The 15,420-nt window shown below is 42.0% G+C and overlaps 2 protein-coding genes and 1 pseudogene across 5 annotated transcripts in view; 1 reads left to right on the top strand and 2 right to left on the bottom strand.

Annotated features, from left to right (window-relative positions):
* Positions 1 to 1,795: 1,795 nt before the first annotated feature.
* Positions 1,796 to 3,118, bottom strand: Smim26 (small integral membrane protein 26). Its single transcript, XM_031373674.1, has 2 exons — positions 2,922 to 3,118; positions 1,796 to 2,089 (listed from the first exon to the last, which is right to left on the bottom strand). Exons 1-2 carry the CDS (start codon positions 3,031 to 3,033, stop codon positions 1,890 to 1,892), a joined length of 312 nt encoding a protein of 103 aa, XP_031229534.1. The 5' UTR covers positions 3,034 to 3,118; the 3' UTR covers positions 1,796 to 1,889.
* A 1,559-nt stretch (positions 3,119 to 4,677) lies between these two features.
* On the top strand, positions 4,678 to 5,180 carry LOC116091808 (annotated as a pseudogene).
* Positions 5,181 to 6,003: 823 nt separating this feature from the next.
* The window catches only part of Sec23b (SEC23 homolog B, COPII coat complex component), a 37,199-nt gene continuing 27,782 nt past the window's right edge, over positions 6,004 to 15,420 (bottom strand). For 3 of the 4 annotated variants that reach the window (XM_031372116.1, XM_031372118.1, XM_031372117.1), the window contains exons 16-20: positions 12,506 to 12,667; positions 10,779 to 10,865; positions 10,215 to 10,370; positions 9,684 to 9,749; positions 6,519 to 6,959 (exon numbers count right to left, since the gene is read on the bottom strand). In XM_031372116.1, coding sequence (XP_031227976.1) covers positions 6,870 to 6,959; positions 9,684 to 9,749; positions 10,215 to 10,370; positions 10,779 to 10,865; positions 12,506 to 12,667 — 561 coding nt within the window. In that variant the 3' untranslated portion in view covers positions 6,519 to 6,869. Of the gene's footprint in view, positions 6,960 to 9,683; positions 9,750 to 10,214; positions 10,371 to 10,778; positions 10,866 to 12,505; positions 12,668 to 15,420 lie in introns of all 4 variants that reach the window. The other variant, XM_031372115.1, reaches the window with a different exon arrangement.

Here is a 15,420-nt window from a genome sequence, read left to right as displayed (position 1 = left end):
CCTGCTGTTGGTTTCCGAGTGCTGAGGACTTAACCAGTGCTTTGTTTACACTAAGAGAGCATTCTACCAGAGGCACCCTCAACTCACCCACCCCTCTCATGCTACCCTTCCTGTCTTAGGCTGATTCTTGCTCACTCAGTTCAATGCCTACCACACTATTCTAATATATATTCAGTTAGTATCAACTGGCTCTTGGTCTGGGAAAAGGATATCTCAACAGTTGGGACTCTTATCCTACCATCCACCCCTATGCCTTGCAGGGTCTCAAATAGTTATGAGTAAAAACCACCACCCAGGAGCCTGGGTGTGGTGGCACATGCCCTCAATCCCAGCACTTAGAAGAGAGGCAAGCAGAGCTATTTGAAGCCAGCCTGATCTGCATATAGAGTTCCGGGACAGCCAGGGCTACATAGAAAAGACTCTTATCTCAAAGACAAAAAAAAAAAAGCAAAAACCTTACATAAGGGTAGAGAGATGGCTCAAGTGGTTCAGAGGTTCAATTCCCAGCACCCACATGGCAGCTCACAGCTGTCTGTGATTCCAGTTCCAAAGGATTTGATACCTTCTTCTGATCTCTTTGGACACCAATCAATCATGAAGAGCACATACATAAATACTTTTTCAGGCAAAAGTCCCAAAGAACAGGTCGCCTACCTAGCTTATAAGTTATATTCTAATTCATAAGTTATCTAGTACTTACTGGTGTCTGGTGGAGGGCTGCTTTGAATGCCTATGAGACTGTACTCAATCTAACCTTAGTGGGACAACTAAAGTACTGTCTAATAAGTAGCATGAAAAATAAGTTACATAAACTATTTACCAAAAATTTAGCTTATAGAAGCTGAATGTAATTTTCACTATCAGGGCCAGATTGATCATTCATTAAGTCATCGTGTTTGATGTTTGACAACAGGGGTTTGGATCCCATATAAAAAAAATCTGAAGCAGAGACATGAATTAATCCCAGCATTCCTACAGCAGAGACAAAGAGAATCTCCTGAAAGCTTGCAGTACAACTAGCCTGGGATACACAGCACAGCAGCAAAGAGAGATCTTCTTTCAAAGAGGTGGAAGGTTAAGACCAGGACTAACATTTAAAGTTGGCCTCTAACCTCAACACTAATGTATGGCATGTGCCTGCCCTCAAGTACAAACACATGCACATACTAACTTTTTTAAGATTTGCTTTTGTTTTTAATTACATTCAGGTGTGTACATCTTTGAGCGGAAATATGCACTTGAGTGCAGGTGCCCACTAGGGTGGTAAGCATCAGGTCCCCTGGAACCAGAGTTTGTGAATGTGTTGGATGAGGGTGCTGAGGGCTGACCTCTGGAAGAACAGCAAATACTCTTAACTGCAGAGCTATTTCTCCAGCCCCTAAGTAGATTTTTAAGAACTGAAATTTCCGGGCTGGAGAGATGGCTCAGTGGTTAAGAGTACTGACTGTTCTCCCGAAGGTCCTGAGTTCAAATCCCAGCAACCACATGGTGACTCACAACCATCCACAATGATATCTGATGCCCTCTTCTGCCATGTCTGAAGACAACTACAGTGTACTTATGTACAATTTTTTAAAAAATCTTAAAAACAACAACAAAAAAAAAAACCCTGAAATTTCAGGGCCAGCAATATGGTTCAGCCGGTGCCTGATGAGTTTGATCCACACAGTGGAAGGAGACAACCCAACTCCTACAAACTGTCCTCTGACCTCCATGCACACATATAGCATTACACACACACACAACTTTAAAATTTAATGGTTTTATATCAACCTTTCAGCCATAAGACTACCTCTTTTTTTTTAAAGATATATTTTATTTATGAAATGGAAATCAAGGCATCTGTCAAATACTGAGCCAAGTCCTTGTTTTCAGAATTCAGCAGCTGTTCACGATTGCGGGCCAGGACCACCAATCCATGACTTCAGATAGGTCAGAATCCTCTGACTGACTGGCCTTTCTGAATAGTTATAAACCGTTTTCACATAAAACCCTTCACTAGGCTTAGCCATTCCCATTGCTAAATCAGAGTCTTCACTTGTAGAAAGAGGTGCTTCATTCCTTGAGTCATCCTCTCCATCTTCATAGACTTAAAGAAAAGAAAAGAACCGGTAATTATTAACTTTAGACATCAGTCATTAAAGCCTTGGACATAATAAATCAAAGTATGATTATGCCATCATATGTCTATTGTTATCTTTCTCCAAAAAGAAAAGGCAGAGACAAAAAGGGCAACCATGATGACCGTGTGAACTTTCAAACCTTACCTTCATGACCAAGAATTCCCAGCAGTTTTGACACAATGGCTTTATTGACATACACCTAACATACCATTCAAACTCCTATTACAAGGCACAATTCAATGGTGTTTAGTCTATTCGGCTTGGGCAACCAGCACCGCAACCTATTTTAGAGGACTTTCAGCCACTCAGAGTCACCTTCCATCCTCTCTATCACTCCGCTCTCAAGCGATTACACCAACTGACTTTCCAGTTCCTTCGATTTCCAGCATGTTATCTGAAGGTTCAGGGAGTTTCACGCAACAACTGGGATAATTTTAATACTCCCTGGTTGCTGTTATAAGGCCTGAAACTGCTTGCTCGCCGGACGGGACAGAGTCTCAAGGAAATGAGCAGCACCCGGGCTGTTGTCCGAGCCTCTAGAATCCACCTGGCACTACACAAGTGAATTCATAAATTCCGCTCAACACGGGGACAGACTTAGTCAATCAATAAATAAGCTCCAGGTGATAATACTTATTAGCTCATGGAGTCTTGCTCTTTCACCGCAAATTATCTAAGTACCCGCTTGCAGCAGTTTTGCTTAGTACTCCGGAGTTCAAGTACAGAAGGTCGTTTCGGAGACCGGGGCAATGGGAGGAAAGCGGCGGCTGTGGGGCCGATCTTGCCAGAGAAGCCTACCTAATTTCCGTTTCCATGTAAGGAAAATCGCTGAGCCTAGCAACGACCAGGCGCCGAATGCGTAGACCATAGACATCCGCCGGTACCAGAGCACTGCCTGCTCAGAATGCATGGCTCAGTTAGGAGAGGCCGAAATTCTTCCAGGTGTCCGCAACGGCAAACAATAGATCCTAAGCCACTTCCTGCTCCGGCCGCAATGCATTTTGGGAATCGTAGTCCACGGTTAATCTCTGCTAGGGCGAAGATTTTCATCAAAGAGACCATAGGTTAGGCGCTCTGCTGGCAGGGGCAACTGCACTGTGTACTATGTGATGGTGACTTGAAACTTCCTCACTTGCAAAGTTGTAATGCCTGATCTCTGTATGTCAGACAGTATTTGAAATGGTGTTTGCAACTCGCTTCTTTCCTATATACTTTCCTGGAACTCTAAGTCTTTGAGGCTTCCTCGATCCTTTCCCAATTACAACCTGTCACCCACCATTCCGTCTTATCACCCTATTGGCTTTTATTCTCCCTCATACAAAGGTGCACACATCTTTTAAAAAATAAAGCCTTAGATTCCATCGACGGCTTGTCTTATTCATATGCTTCTTCCAAGAATAATTTGTCTGCACACCACTAAACTAAACAATCTGAGAGCAAGCCTGAGGTGTTTACCCAGAGCGGGTTGGGTAACCTACTTATATTATTTCAGCCTTCCTCAAACTTGACTTCTAAAGCAACTGACACTACTGACCCTGCATGCTTTTCTGGTGGGTTCAAAACATTTTCTCTGTTATCTTTCCTTTTACATTTGTGTTTACCCGACAGAAATATATACCTATATAACGTTTAACTCAAAAGGGACTGTGTGTTTAAATATAAAAGCTAAAATTATAAACCTAAAAACAACCACATGCACGCATAAAAATCTTTGCCATCCTGGAATGGGCAAAGACTTCTTTGGATAGGAGAAGCATGAACCACAGAATGAAAGCTGATAAACTGGACTCACACACAGTTAAGGAAAATGAAAAATTTTGAAGTCAGAGGTTAACATCAGGAGTCTTCCTTACTCACACTCCACCTAATTTTGTGACAGGATCTCTCACCTGTAGCTCACTGACTCAGCTAGACTAGCTGATTAGTACACCCCAGGGGTCCTCGGGCCTCCACTCCCCATTAGTGGGATTACAGGCGCTCACCTTTGTGCCTGGTTTTTCATGTGTGTGCTGGGGATCAGAGCTCAGGTCTTCCTATTTGTACATCAGGCACTTTGTCTTCTGAGCCATCTTCCCAGCTCATTGGAATTCTTACTGATGAGAGCATATATTATATCCTCTTTAAAAGCTGGCAGGTTTTCTTTTTCAAGATTTTTCTTGTTTATGTGTCTATATGCATGAGACTGTATGCTACATGTATGTCGGTGAATGTGGAGACCAGAAAAGGGCATCAGATCCTTCTGGAGCTGGACTTACAGGTGGTTATGAGTATAATGATGTGGGTGCTGGGATCTGAACCCACGGTTCCCTGAAGGCCAGCAAGCGCTCTTGACCTCTAAGCTCTCCCTCCAGCTCCTACAGTTGGACATATAACAATCTTACAATCTATTCCATTCTACTACTCTCCTAGTTACTTCCTCATGAGAAACAAAAAGCTGTCTCTATGAGACCTGTGTACAGTGTGTTCAGATACGTTTTATTCACAGCAACAAAAGGAGAAACCACTAAAAAATCTGAGTAAAAATCAGATTAAAACGTTGTATACCAGGAGACGACATTCAGAAATGGCACCTCACAAGGGGAGGGAAAAGAAGGAACAGGTCATCAGCCTTGGACCTCAGGTGGCTGAAGGAGAGAATGTTTGGTGTCTGCCACATCTTTGCATCCTTCAATGATACCTTTGTCCATGTTACCAATCTTTCTGGCAAGGAAGCCATCTGCTGAGTGATTGGTGGAATGTAAGTACAGGCTGACCGAGTCCTCTCCATATGCAGCCATGTTGGCTGCCCAGGATGTGGCCCAGAGGTGCAAAGAGCTGGGCATCACTGCCCTGCATATCAAACTCGGAGCCACAGGAGGAAAGAGGACCAAAACCTCTAGGCCTGGAGCCCAAGCAGCCCTCAGAGCTCTTGCTTGCTCTGGGTTGGAGGTTGGGCGAATTGAGGATGTCACCCCCATCCCCTCTGACAGCACTTGAAGGAAGGGGGTGGTGGTCGTGGTCGCTGTCTGTGAACAAGACTTCTCAAATCATTTTCTGTTAATAAATTGCTTTGTGTAAGCTAAAAAAAAAAAAAAAAGTTGTATACCACTTGGCAGTACGTATGAATCTCAGATGAATTAGGATAAATGAAAAACAAACAAAAAACCCTAAAAGTAAATAGATACATATAGGGAAAAAGCTGGTCAATAGTCTACAACCAACACATGGGTTTCATCTAGCAAAACTGATTGAATTGTACGCTTAACTAGGTGAAGATATTGTATGTAAAAATCTCAATGAAGCTCTAAGGAGAATAATTGTATTATTTCACACTTGCCTCTTCCCACTCTCATCAACTGTTTGTTACCTTTAACAACCTTTGAGTGTCTCTAGTCTCTGTTGTATAGAAATCCAGACTGTCATCCTGCTCAGTCCTTCTAGTATGTATATATCACCCAAGTTCCTTCAAATGTACAATATTGAACTTATGAATGCTACACACAAGAAACAAACTTTCTCTTCCTTTTGCCTAATTAAGGCAATGATTGCAAAATTATCTCCCCAGAAATACTGACCCCCTCCTCATCTGTTATTTCATTGAACCCCCTGCTCTGGTTTAAGACTCACTTTTCTCTCCCATCCTTCCTGCCACTCAAGTCCTAGTTTGTCCCCCTGGAACTGATTGCTTCAGCCCCTGCCTGAATGAGAGTCATGCCTTGATTCCAGAGCTCAGAGTCTTCATGATTCAGAGGTGCCCACTTAGCAAGCATTCAACTCTGCACCCTCACTGGAACACAGAAGTGAGACTATATGGCTGCTGGCTGCTGTACCAGTCGCTTGGAGGAGCTCTCACCTCCTTCTACTGAGAGAATGCCTGGCCAAGACAAGAGAGAACACCATATGCTTTTTTCTGTTTATTTGTAACAGATAAGATAGGTCCAGTGATGAGATTTTATTTCCAATCTACTTTCAGTTTTATGTACTCCTTTATAAGGTATGTCTCCATTGTAAATTACATAAAAAGTCCTCTAGAAAAGGAAATATTATATAAATTCTTGACATCTAAAATGTAACTGTTGCATAGTGAATGCTTCTACAGGTGAGCAAATATGAATTCAAAAGGTAGACAACTATGACCAGTCTAGGTAGCCAGACATCCAACTCATAATTCTCTTTCAGGCTCAACTTAGGACTCCTTTTCTTCCCTTTGGGGCTAGTGAGACTGCGAGTAGGTAAAGACACATGCCAAGACTTAAGGGCCGGAGTTTTATTCCTGGGACTCACGACATAGGAGAAAACCACCTTTAGCATGTTGTGGCCTGACCTTGATGAACATGGATTTGTGCACACACTCTCTCCTTCCCTCTCTCACTCATACACACACACATACACTCTCAGACAAAATCTGTATTAGTATTATTTTGGCCAATGCCATCCTCACCCAGATTTATTTCCTTTATGATCATTAAGACGTTAAACAAGCAGCCAAAAATACATAAACTCTGATTTTATAGACTCTAAAACATTAAGGTACAAAAAGTAAGTAAACATCTACAATTAGCAGAACATTTATGACATATAATTTCATGTATAGGAAAACAGGCAGAGAGGAATACAAATAAATTATAACCTGAAGACAAACATATAAAAAATTCCTTGGGTTATTTATTAGAATCTCCCAGAAAGGTGACTGTTGCTAGGACACTATCAACAAATGTGAGCACAATCTGCCAGCACTGTCTCCCACTTCCAGGCTGTGCTTCCAGCTTAGGAGGCGCTGGACACAGCCAGCTTCTTCAAGTGATCCATGAACACCTGCAGGCTGACATCGTCTGTCAGGATGGGCGCTCCAGTTTCCTGAAATACAACCAGAGAGGCTTACTGATAAAGAACTCAACAGCCACTTACGATTCCCAAGCTGCTCAGTGACCTCTGCCCAGAAACACTCATAGGGTGTCCTTCACCACTGTGCTCTGCCGAGCTAATGCCATTCGTCAGAAGCATGTTTTCCTCTAAACCCTTTCCTGAGACCTGGCATTCCCACCCACCGCTGAGAGGCTTAGGATACAGCTCTCTAGTTCATCCCTTCTCCAAGTCCTACAGACCTGACTGAAATCATCTAGAGCTCTTCTCCAGCTAGGAATCCTCCAAGGCCTATATACCAGTCCCTCATGAGACACACCAGGCCAGCACCACACCTATCTCTGAAATGCTCTAACAGAAAGGTATCACAGGCAAGAGAATGAATGACACCACCACCAGATGCTATTTATAATATCAGAACACATTTATGAATCAATTAATGTTCTGAGGGAAAAGACTGGATAGAAATCGCAGCTTGTAGCAAGATATCAAATTTGTAAAGAACTAACATGTATATGCCTAAAGTATTTAGTTTGTATCACCTAGAAGGTGGCTGGAAATAGTGGTATGGGTAATTTATAGCTTTCTTTCCTAAAATTCAGTAATCATGAGCAAAAAAGGATGGTGACAGAGGTATGATAACCCCCAAAGTCCAAACCAATTACAGAGCCACAGTCACAGAACAGAAGAGCCACAGAACATTGTCTAAAAAGCAATGGCTTTATTAATGTTAGATAAGGTAGATGTTACTGCAGAGAAAATTATTAGAGACATAGAAGGAAACCCACTAAGAAAACATAATTCTAAATATGTACACAGCAAACAGCTGCAAGGCACCTGAGGGAGGAACTAATGAAAGAACAGAGGAGGAGATAAACGGAGAACTAGGGCTGGAAAACCCATCCACACGCTAGCAGAATGACAAATAGCTGGTAAGGACAGATAAGAACGCAGCGATGCCACCAACTGTGATCAGATTGAATTAACATTGACAGAACATGCCAAATAGCTGCACGATGCACATTCTTTTCAAGTGACTCTGGAATGTAAAGCAAAATGGATCATGTCCTCAGATCATAAAACATATTTCAATAAATTTAAAAGAACTGAAATCATACAAAGTATGTCTCTAACCAAAATGGAATCTACACAGAAATCAGGAACAAGCAACACAGCGAGACACAGCAGCAGCAGTGCTGACAGGGAGCAGCAGAAACAAGAAGAGAGAAGAGTGTCACACTGACAGCCACCTATTTATTTATTCACTAATCATCTACTTATGTATTTGTTTATTTATTTTCCGTGTATAGGTGTTTTACCTGCATGCATGTCTGTGTGCCTTGTGCATGCAGTGCCTTTGGAGGCCAGAAGAGGGCACTGGATCCCACAGGACTGAAGTTAAGGATGGTTGTGAGCCACCATTTGGGATTCTCCTGGGGAGCAGCCAGTGCTCTTCACCACACACCAACCTTTTAAGCTCTATCAGCAGAGGAAAAGAACTCTAAAGGAAACAGAAGGCAGCAGCAGAACAGAGGTCAGCCAGGCTGAAAACAGAGATGATGGAGAAGGTCAGGGAAATGAAGCACCGGCACCTTTGAAGAAAAGTAAACTTCCAAACTCTAGCAGGCCAGGGGAAGGAGATGAAATTGACTAACATAAGGAATGAAGCTGGAATGCAATCATTGAGTTTATGGACTTACAAGTAAAGAATGGTGTGTGTGTGTGTGTGTGTGTGTGTGTGTGTGTGTGTGTGTGTGTGTGTGTTTGACGGACTAACAAAAAGAATTCCCCAAATTACTCAATATGGACAAGATAATTTGAAGGCCCTGTCACTATTACAGAAAGTAAATTAGGAATCTAAAAGACATCTCTATGTTTTGACAGTTTTACTGGAAACTTTTCGTAAATTTCTCAGGAGTTAGCACGAGCGTGATGGCACACGACTTTAATCACGGGAACACTGAGCTGATTACTAAGTGGCAAATGTTAAGACGTAACAGGTAGCAATGGTAATGAAAGGCAATATGAGAGATCACCATAGTGACAGAAATGTCTGTATCATTGATGATATCCTGACCATATTAATGAATTATTATTTTTCAGAATGTAGCTATTAGTTTAAAAATTAGTTTCAGGTGATCTCTTTGTATAATTATGATTTGATTTTTCTGAGACAGAGTCTCAATTTGTAGCCTTGGCTAGCCTAGAACTCAGAGATCCACTTGCCTCTGCCTGAGGAGTGCTGGGATTGAAAGCATGTGTCAATCATGTTCAATTTTTTGTATTATTTCTTACAACTGCAGACAAACTTACAGTTATCTCAAAAGCCAAGTGTAATTTAAAAACATTGTAAGGATCACTGAAAGAGAAGGAAACTTGGGGAATAATTAAGGAATGGAGTCAAACTGACAGTGAACAGAAGAAGGTAGATTAATAGGGAGCAGGAGATGCGTATAGACAGGAGGTAGAACATGAGGCCACGTTCCATGAGCATGAGAGCTGCACAGAGGCCATGGTGGTGCACTCTACCCCTAGCACAGTAAGCTGCGTGTAGGGGACCCACGTAGGGAGTCCCCACTCACAACATAAGTATGTTATTTGCAGCCCGCACCCCCTACAAAATTCCAAGTCTCTGAACCAAAACAGGTTCAATTTATAGGCTCAAACAGGCTTTAAATAATAGCTTGGCTTCCTCCCCAAATACCCAACAAGTCTTACCTGTCCCCAAGCATACAGGTTATTGTGTGTCTGAGATGGGTTGACTTTAGACAACAGAAATCGAGCCTTTAAAAAAATATTTTAAAAATTAAAAATAATATTAGTGTACAAAAAAGTAAAGATTTTACAACGTTTCTTTAAATTAGTTTTTCTTTTTTTGCTTTTTAGAAATCAATTGCTTTTATCTTAAGCTCAGGCTCCCCACCTACAAATGATCCAGAAGTATTGATAATCTTATACTTTTGCATTAGTACGTTCATTTAACAAGTCACCACTAGTCACGACATGGCAAGGCACATGTCGGCGGAGGTAGATGTATGAGGATCATGAGTTTGAGACCAACCTGCACTACTACACAGTGAGCCTCAGGCCAGCCTGGAAGTGAAATAAACAGTTGAAACAAAACTCATACCTGAAAGACCATGTGTATGGAATAAAACTGCAACCAGCCTATTTACATTAGTAGCTATAAAATAGGTCATGAAATGACAACAAAAAAAATCCATTAGAGCTAGAACAGGGCTCACCCACCTGACTGCCACCATGCTCTGTGTTGATATAACGTGGCATTGGGAAGCGTGCTTGCAGGATTTCTTGGGCATCATCCAGTGGTGCCTGCAGAAGGTGCTTGAAGTTTTCATACTCAGGCATGTCCTGGTATCCAGCCTTCCGCCACTGGGCTATGGTCTACACCAAAGCAAACCAACCAAAACTGCTGTTAGCCACTGATAGCACACTCCACTAACACTTGAGATATTTTTCCACTAGCACCATCCAAAGCAGGTGAAGGAGTCTATGACAGTTGGCGTTAACTGTCCACCTGACTAATTCTAGGATCACCTAAAGACTGGCCTCTAGGCACCAAGCCTGACGACTGAAGTCTGACCCCAGGACCCAGTGGTGGATGGAGAAAGCAGCTACAAGGTGTCCTCTGACCACATTCACGTGGGAATGTAACTGCCCCAGGACCAAGATGGTGGAAAGATAGAAATGACTCAACCAAGCTGTACCATAGTCATAGAGATTCAAAAACATATACATACAATAAACTAAAGTAAATAACAGGAAAAAAAAAGAAACTGATGGCATCCTTACCTCACCAAGGTAGATGACGATTTGGAAGAAAGTATCCATCAGCAGAATTCTGTCAGCTAGAATGCTACTGCTGTCCAGGAGTACAGGCTATGGAAAAAGATAGACAGCATTGGTCTTCCCTCTACACAGCTGTCTCTCCAACCCATATGCACAAGCCTACAAAACAGCCAGGAAGCCATTTGCAAATGGTTCCAGCACAAGGTTTCCCCTGGTCACACACTGCTGCCTTCTACTCCCCCAACTGGTAACTGCCAGCTCTACAACTCAGTTTTGTAGAAGAAACAAGCCACTGACTCTCCATCAACTGTGGACAAAAACTGATGCTATCCTGTGGTCCAAAAGCCAGAACATCCTCTTAACCAGGTGATCTCTCAAGTCTCATGCAGCTACAGCTAAAATGAAAAGGGAAGCCTATTTGGAACACAGAATTTAATGCAAGGGTTTTTTTTTGTTTTGTTTTATTTTGTTTTTTAAGATTAATTTATTATTTATTTACTATAAATATACTGTAGCTGTCTTCAGACGCATCAGAAGAGGGCATTAGATCTCATTACAGGTGGTTGTGAGTCACCATGTGGTTGCTAGGATTTGAACTCATGACCTTCAGAAGAGCAATCGGTGCTCTTACCCGCTGAGCCACCTCACCAGCCCCCTTAATGCAAGTTTTCAAAGTTTACCACAAATATATTTCATTATGATTTTTATTTCAATAATAAAAAGTAACTTGTACTCATTTCAGAAAATCTGTAGCTGAAAATAAGAAATACTAATCTTTTAGTTTATTTCCATATTCTTTATTTTTATAGGCTTCTAGTGTATACAGCTTAGAATTTATTTTGTTGTTATCCCTTTTTAATTTAAAACCTTTACTGGCTTTATTTGCAAGTTGGGCAACATTGCAAGTTTTTAAGGTGTTTTCTGTGGTCCATTTGCCTCACTCACTGCTCTGAGTAGAGCTTGCTAGAGCCAGAGCGATCTCACCGTGTGCCAGCGCCTCACGCCTCGTCTCTGTTACTGACCTCCGCTCCTGCACGCACCTCAGATGGCTTTCCTTCTGCTCACACACTGCTCTTTAGGTTGGCTTTCTCCAGACTGTTTGTCACAGGGCATGCTTTACTATACTAAAAACTTTCTACTTTGATTTTTTTTTTTTTTTTTTTGGTTTTTTGAGACAGGGTTTCTCTGTGTAGCCATGGCTGTCCTGGAACTCACTCTGTAGACCAGGCTGTCCTCGAACTCAGAAATCAAATCTGCCTGCCTTTGCCTCCCAAGTGCTGGGATTAAAGGCGTGCACCACCACTGCCGGCATTTTGATTTTTTTTTATAACCGTGTAACATTTTAACATTTTACTGTTTTATGTAAGTTATGTGACTATTTCATAGTCATATTTCTCTCAGATACTTCACATGGGTTGGAATTACTGGGTAAAGTATACAAACTCATAACATTGTGGTTTTTAAGGGTCTTTTTTTGGTTTGGTTTGGTTTGGTTTGGGTTTGGGTTTTTTTTAGTTTATTCTTACTTTCCACACACCCACACAAAAAGCTTTATCTTTTGACTTTTCCTATATTTTTTAAATACTCAAAAACAACATAAAGTTACTATAAACTCAACGTTTTGTTTACCATTCTGCCCCAAGACTATATTTGATAAAGGAAAAATACAAAAACAAACCCCCTCATGATTAGGTCGTGACATTCTGAGAAACATGTGTGTCCAGCCTTACCTCTGGTGGTCCATGGAAGGAGTAAGAATAAAGAATGGGCTGGATCATGATGAGCGACTGAGTCAGATCCTGCCGGGCAAAATGGTGTCTATAATAGGACGACTCGTCAGGACTGTTGTTAAACACTTGAAGAAATGGAGATCTTCTCAGATGGAACATGAACTGCATTTACAAAAGCAAAAGAAAGAGTCAAATGAATACACCTGTGATCCTGGATACTCGGAACTCTGATCTCTACTCTGGATCTCTAAAACATGAGCCTGAACTCAGAAAAAAAAAAAAAGTGTGGGTTCATAGAGACACAAATGCAGCTGGCAGAAGAGGGAAATAGAGAGTGCCTTTTACTGGACATACAATTCAAGGTAGATTTTGCTTGTTTTGTGAGATAATGATCTTGTGTGTCTGGCCTCAAACCTGAGACCCTCCTGCCTCAGCCCTCCAAGTGCTGAAATTAAAAGTGTGTGTCACCACATTTGGCTCAGTATTGGGATAATATTGTTGTGCACTGTGCACAGATATTATTCAAATGCTGATTTCTGTGCCCTAGGGAGTAGAGTGCAGACAGGACTTTGGTATTGTTATTCATATGGCTACGTCATATTTTGTAAACATTCCCTCTCTCACCTTCGGATTGATTGGTTTAAAAAAAGATGATGACCCATAGCAAAGCAAAAAGTAGACGGTAGGACTTCTGGTAAGAGAGGAACTCTGGGATAGAGTCAGGCTTGGGAAGGGAGGAAAGATAACTAATGGTCCACATGGCAGAACCTGAGTTAGAATAGAGGGAATAAGTTCTATGAGCCAGCTGGGAACAGGCCTAGCTATGAGGTCTAGACATGCATAAGTCTCACTATACCTCAGTTAGATAAAATTATAGAGACTGGTACACAAGAATGTGAGTATATTTAATACCACACAATTATACATTTCAAATGGGTTAAGATGATAAATTTGAGGGTAGAGAGTTGCTGCTCCAAGAAAGGATGTGAATTTAGCTCCCAGCATCCAGATCAGGTGGCTTACAACTAACCATAACCCCAGCTCCAGGGGACCCACTGCCCTCCCTGAGAGCACTGCACTCTTATGTCTATAACTACACATACACTTCCACACACAAGTTAAATCTTTTTTTTTTTTTTAGAATTATTTATTATTGAATTTTATGTACATAAGTACCCTGTAGCTGTCTTCAGGCACACCAGAAGAGGACATCAGATCCCATTATAGATGGATGTGAATCACCACTTGGTTGCTAGGAATTGAACTCAGGACCTCTGGAAGAGCAGCCAGTGTTCTTAATCGCTGAGTCATCTCTCCAGCCCCTAAATGTTTTTGTTTTTTTTTTAAGTAAGTTTTTGCCTGCATGTGGTATATATACCCATATGCGTGGCCAAACAATTGTATATGTGTGTAGATAGATGTGGAAACCTCAAGTTATGTCCTGTGTCTTTCTCTGTCACTCAGCTTTTACTTATTGAGGCAGGGTCTCTCATTTGAACCAAGAACTTGCCAACAGGTTACCCTAGTTAGCCAGCTTGCCCTGGAGACCCTGTCTGACTCCTGAGCACTGAGTTTTGGGGTTTTTTTTTTTGTTTTGTTTTGTTTTTAATTTCATGTGCATTGGTTGGTATTTTGTTTGCATGTTTGTTGTCAGGGAGTCAGATCCTCTGGAACTGGAGTTACAGACAGGGTGCCATGTGAGTGCTCTGGAACTGAATCTGGGTCCTCTGGAAGAGAAGTCAGTACTCTTAACTGCTCGCCATCTTTTCAACCCCTTAAAGATGTATTTATAATTAGGGGAGCAGGGGCATGTGCTTCAGAGGCCAGATCTATCTCCTGAAGCTCGAGTTGCCTGTAATTGTGAGCGACCTCACAAAGTCCTGAGGACTATACTCAGATCCTCTGCAAAGAATAGTACACTAGTATACACTTAACAACTGAGCCATCTCCCTAGGCCTTCCAGGTAAGGATTTTTTTTTTCTTTGTTTTGTTTTTCAAGACAGTTTGTTTATGCAGCCTTGGCAGTCCTAGAACCAGCTCTATAGATCAGGCTGGCTTCGAACTCACAGAGATCTTCCTGCCTCTGCTTCCCAAGTGCTGGGATCAAAGGCGCAAACTACCACCAACCCCTGGCCCAGACAAAATTTTTAAGATTTTATTTTTATTTTATGTGTGTGTGCGTGCCTGTGCGATTATATGTCACAATCGGGCACACAATTAGGCCACAACAAGGTGTTGGGTCTTAGAGCTAAAGCTACAAGTGGTTTTGAGCCATTAATTATAGGTGCTGGAAACCCAATTTAGGTCCTTGAAAGAGCAGCAACCACAGCATGTCTGAGCCATTTGTCCAGCCTCCAGCTAAAATTCTGTCGTTTGCTTTTGGTTTGGTTTTTAAAGAGCTCCCACATGAAGGAGCAGAGCCTGGGAGGCACCCGCTGTATGACTTCGTCTACAGAGCATTCTGAGGTAGCAGTCAGAGAGCTAGTTCAAAGTCCTCAGCCAGCCAGAAGTGGACGTGACTTTGGCGAAGCTGCATACTTTCTGGTGCCTCAGTTTCCTTGCCTGTAAACTACAGAGCTAGGTTTATTCTCAAGTGCTTATTCTGCAAGTGGAAATGGCTGTCATGGTTATCACTAAGAACCTGAATTTAATATCTGGAACCTTAGGATGCTTCTACTTCTAGAGACTCACTTTTATAGAGATATTTTAGAGTTAGCCTGAGTAAGCCTGCCCTGCCATCAGGCCATCACTGTACTTCTCTCTGCAGACCTGACTCTTATCCTAGCTTGCAAGCTGTGTCCTGAGCGCTCTCACATGCACACCTACTGTTCTTGTTCTTCTCCTGTGGTCCTCTGGTCCTCACAGCTTCATCCTCTGCCCCGAACACAGTGGGACTCCCTTACACTGTGGCTCAA

Source organism: Mastomys coucha, unplaced genomic scaffold (genome assembly GCF_008632895.1).
Source record: "Mastomys coucha isolate ucsf_1 unplaced genomic scaffold, UCSF_Mcou_1 pScaffold15, whole genome shotgun sequence".
NCBI lineage: Eukaryota > Metazoa > Chordata > Mammalia > Rodentia > Muridae > Mastomys > Mastomys coucha.
The sequence above is the reverse complement of the archived record's forward strand: the minus strand, read 5'-3'. Positions and strand labels throughout refer to the sequence as shown.

Bases quoted from the DNA above. Each gene is read 5' to 3' on its own strand.
- Smim26 (XM_031373674.1), bottom strand. From the start codon at position 3,033: ATGCATTCTGAGCAGGCAGTGCTCTGGTACCGGCGGATGTCTATGGTC. The intron at 2,090-2,921 runs GTAGGCTTCTCT...CTTTTCTTTAAG, and splicing joins TACATGGAAACGGAAATTAG to TCTATGAAGATGGAGAGGAT.